This window comes from Anguilla rostrata, chromosome 9 (genome assembly GCF_018555375.3).
Source record: "Anguilla rostrata isolate EN2019 chromosome 9, ASM1855537v3, whole genome shotgun sequence".
Taxonomy (NCBI): Eukaryota; Metazoa; Chordata; class Actinopteri; order Anguilliformes; family Anguillidae; genus Anguilla; species Anguilla rostrata.
This window is the reverse complement of record NC_057941.1, coordinates 35,299,394-35,311,669: the sequence shown is the minus strand read 5'-3', so window position 1 is coordinate 35,311,669 and position 12,276 is coordinate 35,299,394. Positions and strand designations below refer to the sequence as shown.

The 12,276-nt window shown below is 50.3% G+C and overlaps 1 protein-coding gene across 7 annotated transcripts in view; it reads right to left on the bottom strand.

Annotated features, from left to right (window-relative positions):
* LOC135263674 (ubiquitin domain-containing protein 2) overlaps nucleotides 1-12,276 on the bottom strand; it is a 31,240-nt gene that overhangs the window by 13,266 nt on the left and 5,698 nt on the right. For all 7 annotated transcript variants that reach the window (XM_064351971.1, XM_064351974.1, XM_064351972.1 and 4 more), the window contains exon 2: nucleotides 3,417-3,653. In XM_064351971.1, the coding sequence (XP_064208041.1) occupies nucleotides 3,417-3,653 (237 nt within the window). The remainder of the gene's footprint in view (nucleotides 1-3,416; nucleotides 3,654-12,276) is intronic.

The window sequence follows — 12,276 nt, the reverse complement described above, 5'->3', positions numbered from 1 at the left end:
TTTTCTTCCTCTTGTTCCTTTTATGTTATACATGTTGGCAAACTCCAGGAGGAGCCAACGTCCTACCACTCTCTCTCCCTGCTCACCTGAGGTGTGAATAACATCTGAAAGCCATGACTGAGTGGTTTTTAAAACTCCACATGGTGACACATAGCCCACCCTGACCCCAGAAGCCAAACCCCAGTGAACACTTTTTGCGATGAAAAGTGAAACGCAATGGTGAAAAGTGAAAGTTTTCCAGCTGACTATATTGGGGTTAAACAGGCTATGTTAACCCCAATATAGCTCAGATTTTCCCCGGACATTGCCAGGCTACGTTCTGATTAAACCTTTGCTATACTGGGGTTAACCAAGTCCGTTTATGTCTCAACCGAGATTTCCATCCCTCTAAACGTCAACTGTAAATGTTGTTGCGTTTGCTCACGGGGACAGTAGCCTACACCACACCTTCATTCTTCTACAGCGTTGAAGGACAAATATCGATAGTTCCAGCGTAAAAGGCCACTAAGACAGAAATCCTCAGGTTAGAAAACAAAGCAATTAGCCAATAATCACCATTAGTAGTCTGGGGATTTAGCTGCGTTTTCCTACAGTTTGCTCTGGTGTTCCACAACACCATGGTTATACTGTTTCTCGCCAATACCGTTTGCCCGTTACCACGGTGATGTATTTTAATTACCCGGCCACGACCGTTAATTTCATTCCTATGTTTTTGTTTCCATGTTTTTTTGTTCCCAGCGATACGGAGACAGGCTTTTGTTATGAACTTAAGTGTCTGACCTCTGATCCATCTCGCAGTTTGGGCGGCTCCCACGGTGACACATCATCCCATTATCTCCCAGCCTAACTGCTTCTGTCCTCCTGAGGGCATGTTTGTCGCGAGTGCCTGGGAAGGAGGCTGCGAGGGTAACATTTTTCACGTATTCGATGTGATTGCACGTCAAATACTCTCAGATCGGTGCAAAATGCACAAGATGACAGAACTGGGGTAGACGGGATCGTAGAGACCCCGGTACCGCAGATATTTTCTGATTTGCGACTGTGAGCGCTTAATTAGCCATTAGCCACGCACGGCCGCACGCCGCGTTCATTTCTTCCGGCGGCAGGCGGTGTCACGGACCACAGCCGCTGAGCAGCGGAGGGGCTCTCTCCTAGTCCGCCTCGTCCGCCAATCCCTGAGCGGGTTCGGCTCTCGGGAAACGCCGACAGCCGTCTTTTCGGGAAGGTAGCAGGGGGGGCTGCGCGATCGTTGTGCGAGCAGGCTGGGAGAAGAAAGAAGGCGCCGGGAAATAGCTGCGCTAATTGGATGTCACGCTCCCTGAGCCAAAATGGCTGATCATTACCGAGGAGAGCTGCAGTGCCGTCCCCCGCCGGGGCGAACGACGGCGCAGGGACAGGGCTAACTGAGGTCGCGCTCCTGCCAGAGGGTGATCTATCGCAGCGGGTGAGAGAGATAGAGCGGCTCCATGGACGGACACTCTCAGTATGACACTGAACAGACAGAAACAAAGGTGAATAAACTAGTATGTGGCTGACAGTGGGGCAGCTGAGGGTGTGAGAAAGCGGTTTTGCACCTGGTAAGAACTTTCAACCATGCCAGACCTTTCACAGCAGTTACATCAACACAATCTCCAGAAAACTCACACACAGCAATATCGTATACACACACAACCAAAACCAGTTACACACACACACAGTATATATATTGTGCATGGTAAATGGTAACCCTTTTTTGGCAGAGTCAGTGAGGGCCAACTCCACCAGCAACCCCGGCTGTACTCGCTCAACCCTGATTTACTGTATCAGGACTGTGAGACCGCGTCCAGGAACGGGACCCCATAACAGCCGGAAACACAGAGCAGCTGTTGTCGGGCCGTCATTTTACAACTACATTACATTTCAGGCAAGCCCAGCACTCTAACCTCTATGCTACCCCACTCGCCCCGACGGTGCAGGGCCGCAGGGAGGAAGCCTGTTACCAAAGCAACGCTGCCCTTTGCAGCCCTGATAAATCAGCACCTGGCAGACCGAAATGGCCAGTGACAGAGCGCTGACAGTGAGCAGCAGCCTGGCCTCGTCCTGCGGTCCCGCCCACCCACAGCGGCGGGGGGGGGGGGGGGGATTGGTCCGCTTCTTACCTCAGGCTCCAGGGGTGTACAGCAGGGCTAATTACCCCGGTCACAAGCATCGCACAATATGGGTAATGGCAGCTCGGGAGGGCAGACAGACAGAAAGACAGACAGGCAGATAGGTAAGGAGGCAGACAGGCAGGGAGACAGACAGACGGACAGGCAGACTGATAGGCAGATAGGTAGACGGACAGACAGGCAGACTGATAGGCAGACAAGCAAATGGACAGATGGGAAGACAGACAGACAGACACTCACTCACACACACACACACACACACACACACACACATCTGCAATGCATTTTTAGTGCTCCCTTACTCCCTTCCACAATTCAGTCTCTGTCGCTCTCCCTCTCTCCAACCTTTGCCTTCCTCTAATTCATGCTCTCAGCTTTTCATCTTGCTCTCTCCCATTCTATCATTTGTTTCTACCTCCGTCCTTCTCAGCCTCCCCATTTCCCACCATCCCTCTCCGTTTTTATACATATCTGCTTCCTTCTCTCCCTCTCATACTTCCCACCCCTCCCCCCCCCAGCCCCAAGCTTCTCCCCCCAGCAGTAGTTTTATGATGGTCAGAGCTGATTGGTTTATTTATCTATTCACGTCCCCTCCTCCCCTCCCTGACTCCTTCCTGAAGGCCCCTGTCTCCACAAGGACAGATAAAGGCAATTTGATCTATTTGCAGTGTGTGTATGTGAGAGAGTGTGTGTGTGTGTGTGAGAGAGTGTGTGTGTGAGACAGAGAAAGATACAGGGTGCATGTGTGTGTGTGAGACAGAGAGAAAGAGAGAGAAAAACAGAAAGAGAAATTGTGCGTGAGAGAGAAAGAGAGAAAAAGAGAGATTGTTTGTGAGAGAGAAACAGTGTGTGTGCGTGTGTGTGAGAGAAAGAGTGTGTGTGCGTGTGTGTGTGTGAGAGAAAGAGATAAAGACAGAGATAAAGAGTGTGTGTGTGTGAGAGAGAGTGTGTGTGTGTGTGTGTGTGTGTGAGAGAGAGTGTGTGTGTGTGTGTGTGTGTGTGTGTGAGAGAGAGTGTGTGTGTGGGTGTGTGTGTGTGTGTGAGAGAGTGTGTGTGTGTGTGTGTGTGTGTGTGTGTGTGTGTGTGTGTGTGTGTGTGTGAGAGTGTGTGTGTGTGTGTGTGAGAGTGTGTGTGTGTGGGTGTGTGTGAGAGAAAGAGATAAAGATAAAGAGCGTGTGTGTGTGTGAAAGAGAGAGAGAGAGGGAGATAAAGATAGATGAAGAGAGAGAGGGATGAAGAGAAGGACCGCGGGGCGGGACCCCTCCCTACCGTGCGGGAGGGTTATGCTGGCCCCGTCCAGGATGGCCTGCGCCAGCTCGTGGTCGTTGCTCTCGAAGGCGTGGGCGGCGGCCTTGAGCGCATCCCAGATCTCCTTGCGGCCCTCGAAGGCGGGCGCCGTGTCCCAGAATTCATCGCGCTTGCTCCGCAGCTGCCCGTCCGTCATGGGGTAGTCGCTCTTCCATTTGGGCTTGTCCCGCTTCAGAGAGTGGTTCCGCCCCAGGGCAACTGGGACACAGAGAGCGGGGCCTGTCAGCGTCACGCCCGCCACGTCACATCCTCACGCCACATCCTCAAATTCACACGAGTGTGAGGGTCACACTCACATTCACACATGACAACTGCCACACTGTCACATTCATACATGATAACTGCCACAGTGTCATACTGAAGCATGATAACTGCCACACTGCCATGTTCACACATGATAACTGCCACACTGTCACATTTACACACAACTGCCATGTTTACACATGATAACTGCCACACTGTCACATTTACACATAACTGCCACACTGTCATATTCAAACATGATAACTGCCACACTGTCACATTTACACATAACTGCAACACTGTCATATTCAAACATGATAACTGCCACACTGTCACATTTACACATAACTGCAACACTGTCATATTCAAACATAACTGCCACACTGCCACATAACTGCAACACTGTCATATTCAAACATGATAACTGCCACACTGTCACATTTACACATAACTGCAACACTGTCATATTCAAACATGATAACTGCCACAATGTCACATTCACATGTGTATTAGATGTAAAAAAAAAAAAAAAACACAAATAAAATTGACAAAAAATCCTTTTAAATTAGTTTTGTTGATAATATCTTAAGGTTGAATATAGCAAAGAGGATTTTCTCAATTCAATTAAACAAGTACAACAAAAAAAGTAAAAATAATTAAAGCAAATAAGCAAATAAAAGTTAAGTGGTTATGTTAGTCTTATCAGTGTGTGCATTAATGCATTTAGTGTGAAATGGGACCAAACCAAGCAGTGCTGGTACAGGAAGGAATGGCTTTATTACTTCCTGTTTCCTACATGTGGTGTGTGTGTGTGTGTGTGTGTATGTATGTGTATGTGTGCAAGTGTGTGTGGTTCAGACCTGGAGACAGCTGTGTCTGTGTATATGTGTGTGTGTGTGTGTGTGTGACTTCCTCATTCCTCGTCTTCCCGTCTCTCCCCTCCACTCCCACGCCAGTACAGACCTGTCCGCACTGACTCATCCACACACACACACACACACACACACACACACACACACACAGAAAAACACACACACGCACAGACACACACATGCACGCACACACACTCAGGCACACACTGCACACACACACTCTGCCTCCATCTTTACACATTCCCGCCCCAGCTCAGATCAGCCCTTAGTACCACTGCACCAAAGACTTGGGGGAACAGATCAATGCCATTAGGGACGGCACAGTCATAATAAGCAGCAGAAGGAGGATTAGCACAAGGCCCCGCTCGATGCACGCAGACAGCCTGGCCGCAGAGCTCTTATCAGGGCCCTGGCACTGATCAGACATATCCAGCCCTGAGAGCGAGCCTGGCTGTTAGCGTTCGATGCGCTCGATCTGGCCGGCAGCCGAGATCCGCCACTGGCGGGGTCCGGAGAGCAGAGAGAGGGGCTTGATGGGAAAACATCTGGCTGCCGTGACTGAGGGAAGACCGAGCATCTGGGACTGGTGAGGACGGCGAAAAGCTCCAACTTCACCCCGCGTGTGTTCTCGGATCTTTCCGATGCCTCACCCCTTTCCCTCAGAACAAACACGCGTTCTAAAATCATTCCCACAAACCGCACCGACTCGCAGAACAAACGTGTGTTCTAGAAGGGTCTCCATATATGCCTCGCTTCTACGCCTCTGAATAGACATCTGTTCTGGAACGTTCCCCATAAGTTATAGACTGACACAGCAGTTCAACACTTTAACAGCAGACCCGATTCTGGCATTAAAGTTACGAATAAATGCTTTAAAATAAAAAAAACAGCTGTTCATTTTTACAGCCTCTAAGTTTTGTTTTTCTTGCTTCAGAACACAAACTCCTGACTGCCTCATTACCAGTGATTGTAAAGCAAGCTGGTTGTGAGAAACACACACAAAAACTAAAATAATATTTTAAAAACCCACAGAATGTGAGCTGTCCCTTAAGTAATTTGTTTTATGAAGTCAAACTGGATAAAAGCACCTGCCATATGGACACAGAGTGAAATAACGAAACAGGCCTGGGTTCTAGAACATCTAGAACCTCTTCGGATCCTGTTGAAAATACAGGTTCTAGAACGGAATTCCGTTACAGGACACTTGCCAAACAGCGGACTGGCAACAGCAGCCTGTAACTGCTCAGCTCCTGGAGCCAAACGCACCGTTTCTCTCCACACTGACCACAGCCACTTACAAAGGGTACAGGACAAGCGGAGGGGTGTGGGGGGTGGGGGGTCGGCGGATCGCTTGCAGGCATTTGGCAAACTACGGCACACCCGGTCTCCATCAATAATTCAGCCCAGTAACTGCTGCTCTCCATGCACCCTGCCAGTGACCCAGAAACAGGCCAGGAAAAAAAAAAAAAAAAACAGAAGAAGAAGAAAATAAATAGATTCAATTTGTGACCGACGCAAAAAGCTGAAGATAATGAAGCGCTTGCCAAGAGGGCGGGTTTGACACGGTCCCCTGCACTCGTGGACAGGGGCATAGGGGGAGAACCCATTTCCTCCTGTTGCATCAAGGTCTGCAGTCTTTAATTTCCTGTCACGCTTGTAACCGAGGAACCAGACGCCTACATAAATAAGGAAATGAAGTGAAATACAGTGAATGGTGTGGAGCGGACACTTTTACTGTTCGAATGTCCTTTGGTCTAAGTGGACAGGTGAATGATGGGGAGCTGAGTACAGCATAGGCTGGGTTGGCGGAAGCTACGCATTGCTGGTCGCAGCTTTCTGAATGCTGAGAATTCACACACACACACATACGCACATGCACACACGCGCACACACACACATGCACATGCACACACACACACGCACACCTGCACACACACACGCACACACATGCGCAAAGCACACACACACACACACACACACACATGCACACACGCGCACACGCACACCTGCACACACACACGCACACACATACACACAGGCGAACACGCACGCGCATATGCACACACACACACACACACACACACATGCGCACAGACAAGCACACACACACACACATGCACACGCACACACACACATGCGCACAGACAAGCGCACACACACACACACACACACAACACACACATCACAGCATATACACACACGCATCCCCACACACACACACACACACAAAGTTCATTCACAGTGGATCTGGTCCTCAAAGAATTCTTCATTTTAATTTCCTGAGAAAGGTACAGGTCGGTGGGCGGGTGCTACACGTTACCAATTGCCGCGTTCTGAAAGCCGAGAACTCAGCTACCCTCCTGTGTCGTGTGGCATTGCGTTTACACGCAGATTCAAGCGTTCAGCGGATGCTCTCACCCACAGTTACTTTCACAACGGCCAGGCAAAGAGCAGGGACCAGTCTATCAGTCAGAGCTGACTGCATAAATCATACAGTACTGGCAATCAGCCTGAGCGACTTCCACATCTTATCACACAGCATTTACACTGCACCCACTACACAGCTGCATATACACAGAGCAAACACACGGTGAAACACATTGGTACACACAAAAGAACATTAACAGAAGGTTTCTTTTCAGGGGTACAACGACAGTGTCTAAACCCATGAATCGAACCTGTGACCTTTAAGTTACAAAACCAGTCCCTTACCCATTATAGGCCTACTACACAGCCACCCATATCAGCTGGATTCGATATTTGAGAACAAAAGATGAATATGAAACAAAAGAACAGTCAATCAACTTTTATTTCATGGTATTTTACATGCATACTGGACATTTTTTACCATTTTACAGAAACAGCTGTTTTTTGTATTGAGTCCTCCCATTTACAGCTGGAACTACAACGTTATGTTATTGGAATGTTCTGCAATGTAAAAACCTAACATTAAATGCCATGATAGGCTCAAGAAGGAGACTAAGGGTACAGCACTTTAGCTAGAGTGATGTTCTTCTACGTTCTAACCTTGCCGTAAAGTGTCCTTTTGCATACATGTAATGTGCACACATACACACATGCGCACACTCACACATACACACACACACACACACGGGCAACACAAACTACAGCATGATCCAAAGATAATTCACAATGGATCTGGTCCTCAAAGAATACTCGGATCGGGACGTACAAAGAGCCTGGTTAATTAAATACAAGAATGAGGAATGGAAAACACAAAACTAAACATGTTTTTGCAAGATTAAAATGTGCAAATTTGAATCTTCACAAAAGCCCCAAGAGGGTCATCAGCATGCAGACCTTAAAGAAGCAGCTAATGGCTAATCTTCTGGCTAACCAATGCTGTCTTCTGAAGCACCACGCGTGTGTGAGTGTGCAAGGGCACTCCCAAGCCTGTAAGCGCCTACACGCGTATGACTGCACGTGTCTGTATGCGTAACTCGTATGCAGGCGCGCATGAGTCTTTCAGCGTGTCAGCGAGCGCATTGGTCCGCGGCAGGGCGCACACTGTAGTGAGACTGTGCACCTGGCGCACACCTGTCGTGGAGACTGTGGACACGTCCAGTCGTGTGACTGAACATGTGCGCACACTGTACGGTGCTGTGGACACACACACCTGTGTGTGTGCAAGACTTACACCAGTGGCGCACACTACGGTAGACTGAACCAGTGTCACCTGTATGGTTGAGACTGGACCCATGAGCACAGCCTGTACAGGTGGATGGCAACCAGTGTGCGCACACCTGTACATGTGAGACTGTGGAACCAGTGTGCGCACACCTGTACGTGTGAGACTGTGGACACAGTGTGCGCACACCTGTACGGTGTGGACACCAGCTGCGCACACCTGTACGTGTGAGACTGTGGACACCAGTGTGCGCACACCTGTACGTGTGAGACTGTGGACACCAGCGTGCGCACACCTGTACGTGTGAGACTGTGGACACCAGTGTGCGCACACCTGTACGTTTGAGACTGTGGAAACCAGTGTGCGCACACCTGTACGTGTGAGACTGTGGACACCAGTGTGCGCACACCTGTACGTGTGAGACTGTGGACACCAGTGTGCGCACACCTGTACGTGTGAGACACCAGTGTGCGCACACCTGTACGTGTGAGACTGTGGACACCAGTGTGCGCACACCTGTACGTGTGAGACTGTGGAAACCAGTGTGCGCACACCTGTACGTGTGAGACTGTGGACACCAGTGTGCGCACACCTGTACGTGTGAGACTGTGGACACCAGTGTGCGCACACCTGTACGTGTGAGACTGTGGACACCAGTGTGCGCACACCTGTACGTGTGAGACTGTGGAAACCAGTGTGCGCACACCTGTACGTGTGAGACCAGTGTGGCAACCTGTACGGTGAACACCAGTGTGCGCACACCTGTACGTGTGAGACTGTGGACACCAGTGTGCGCACACCTGTACGTGTGAGACTGTGGACACCAGTGTGCGCACACCTGTACGTGTGAGACTGTGGACACCAGTGTGCGCACACCTGTACGTGTGAGACTGTGGACACCAGCGTGCGCACACCTGTACGTGTGAGACTGTGGACACCAGTGTGCGCACACCTGTACGTGTGAGACTGTGGACACCAGTGTGCGCACACCTTGTAACGAGTGTGAGACTGTGTGGACACCAGTGTGCGCACACCTGTACGTGTGAGACACTAGTGTGCGCACACCTGTACGTGTGAGACTGTGGACACCAGTGTGCGCACACCTGTACGTGTGAGACTGTGGACACCAGTGTGCGCACACCTGTACGTGTGAGACTGTGGAAACCAGTGTGCGCACACCTGTACGTGTGAGACTGTGGACACCAGTGTGGCACACCAGTGTGAGACTGTGGACACCAGTGTGCGCACACCTGTACGTGTGAGACTGTGGAACCAGTGTGCGCACACCTGTACGTGTGAGACTGTGGAACAGTGTGCGCACACCTGTACGGTGAGACACCAGGTGCGCACACCTGTACTGTGAGACTGTGGAACCAGTGTGCGCACACCTGTACGTGTGAGACTGTGGAACCAGTGTGCGCACACCTGTACGTGTGAACTGTGGACACCAGTGTGCGCACACCTGTACGTGTGAGACTGTGGACACCAGTGTGCGCACACCTGTACGTGTGAGACTGTGGACACCAGTGCGCACACCTGTACGTGTGAGACTGTGGACACCAGTGTGCGCACACCTGTACGTGTGAGACTGTGGACACGTGTGCGCACACCTGTACGTGTGAGAACATGTGGCACACCTGACGTGTGGACGTGACACCAGGCCCACCTGTACGTGTGAGACTGTGGACACCAGTGTGCGCACACCTGTACGTGTGAGACTGTGGACACCAGTGTGCGCAACGAGTGATGTGAACAGTGCCACCTGTACGTGTGAGACTGTGGACACCAGTGTGCGCACACCTGTACGTGTGAGACTGTGGAACCGTGCGCACACTGTACGTGAGACGGACCAGTGTGCGCACACTGTACGTGGCTGTGGCAACGACTGTGAGACTGTAACAGTGTGCGCACACCTGTACGTGTGAGACACCAGTGTGCGCACACCTGTACGTGTGAGACCGTGGACACCAGTGTGCGCACACCTGTACGTGTGAGACTGTGGAAACCAGTGTGCGCACACGTGCCCTCGTCTGAGGATCGACTCGCGTGTCTGTCCATGTGAGAGAGTGTGCGAGTAGCCGTCTTCGCAGTACACCGGAGTATCGAGACAGACTGCACTTCTGCTTCGGTTCCACCCAAAAAACCACACACTTCCAGGCCATAAGGGGAATCCACTGTGGCATGGACCTTATTAGGCTCCCAGATAAGAACCATCTGAGAGCCATTCCACAGCCACATTCCATACACAAGCACACTTTGGACCCTGTGCGTAACTAAATACATTAAACCCGAATCAAACTGGCCTGAAAACACACTGGTACACACAAAAGATCACTAACAATGAGACTAATGGAGACTGAGAGTCACTATTTCTTCCAGGTGCTCTGTGTAGCTTTTTCAGACAAAGAAAATTGAAGGCGACAACCAATGGGGATGCAGGTTGTGTTAAGGAAGTGCACAGACTTATATTAGTCTTCAGTCAATACAACTGTGCTTTGTCACCAAAATAACGTTGTCATGTTTGGTTAACCCAAATGCAAGTTCTCTTTTGTTTCTCAAATGCCATTTCTCCTTAGATTCACCACCAGCCAAACCCACAAAGTTGCATAAGAGATGAAACACATAAATCACACGGGGATAGGACAACCCTATATCTGAGACAAAAATAAACAGAGTGAAAAAGAAGGAAAAAGAAACACCTGGAGGTAGGGAGGGAGAGAGCAGAAAAGGGAGAGAGAGTGACAGAGAAAAAGTGGTGAGAGAAAAACAAGTAGAGGTAGGGAATGAGAGTGCAGAAGGTAAGAGAGGCAGAGAGAGGGGCAGATAGAGAGAGAGAGAGAGAGAGAGAGAGAGAGAGAGAGAGAGAGGCAGAGAGAGAGAGAGAGAGAATCTGTCAGACTGGAACCCACTGAGTCAGGTGTATGGAGACTGTAGCAGGCTGGGATAAGCCAATAGCAGGGCCCTGCTGGGATGGGGGGCCCAGGGAGGATGGGCCTGGGCCAGGATTCATGTCTGGCACTGTCAGGAAATTGTCTCTACTGCCTCCCGGGAAACCGCCTCCCCCCTCTCCCAGGTAGCCGTCTCCACCGTCTCCCAGGTAACCGTCTCCTGGGAAACCACATCTACCCTCTCCCAGGAAACAGTTTCCCAGACTGTCTCCATCCTCTCCTGGAAAACTACCTCCACCCTCTCATGGGAAACCATCTCCACCATAAGATAAGATAAGATATACTTTATTGAACCCCGTGGGGTAATTTGTCCTCTGCATTTGACCCATCCTAGTTACTTAGGAGCAGTGGGCAGCCACAGTGCAGCGCCCGGGGACCAACTCCAGTTCTGAGGGCAGTGCCTTGGTCAAGGGCAACGCACCTAACCTAACATGCATGTCTTTGAGTGTGGGAGGAGTACCTGGATTAAACCCACGCGAACACGGGGAGAACATGCAAACTCCGCACAGAAAGGCCCCAATCCGAGATTCGAACCCAGGACCTTCTTGCTGTGAGGCGACAGTGCTAACCACTATGCCACCGTATCCGCCCATCTGCCTGCTCATAGTACCTCTTCATCCCAAGGAGGAATGAGGAACACAGTGGGCCGGAATTCCACTGGCCAATCCACATACATGATCGGAGGAAACCACACCACGTCTCATCCGCGGCCTGCACACCCCCCACAGTCAGGTCACGCTGTGTCTCTCAGTCCCGAAAACCTGCTAGTCATGTGACGTTTACCCCATACATCTCACCTGCCCAAATAAGTGTCATTTGTTGCATGTCGACCACTGCTGTTCATCAGCATGGCGTGGGATGACCTCACTGTATTACCTTATAAGGGCATCAACCAATAATCAATGCTAGAGAGAGAGAAAAAAGGTGAGTGATATTTTAACCACAATAGCTGCTTTAAAAATCAGTCATATACACATGCATTAAATGACACTGAATTGGTATATCAGTGAAGTTACCCTATCCTGATTGGTCGAAAGTCGTAACCCTCCATCTGATCAACCGATTGGTCCCAGGGTAAAATTAGCATTACTGGTCAAAACGGGAGAAGA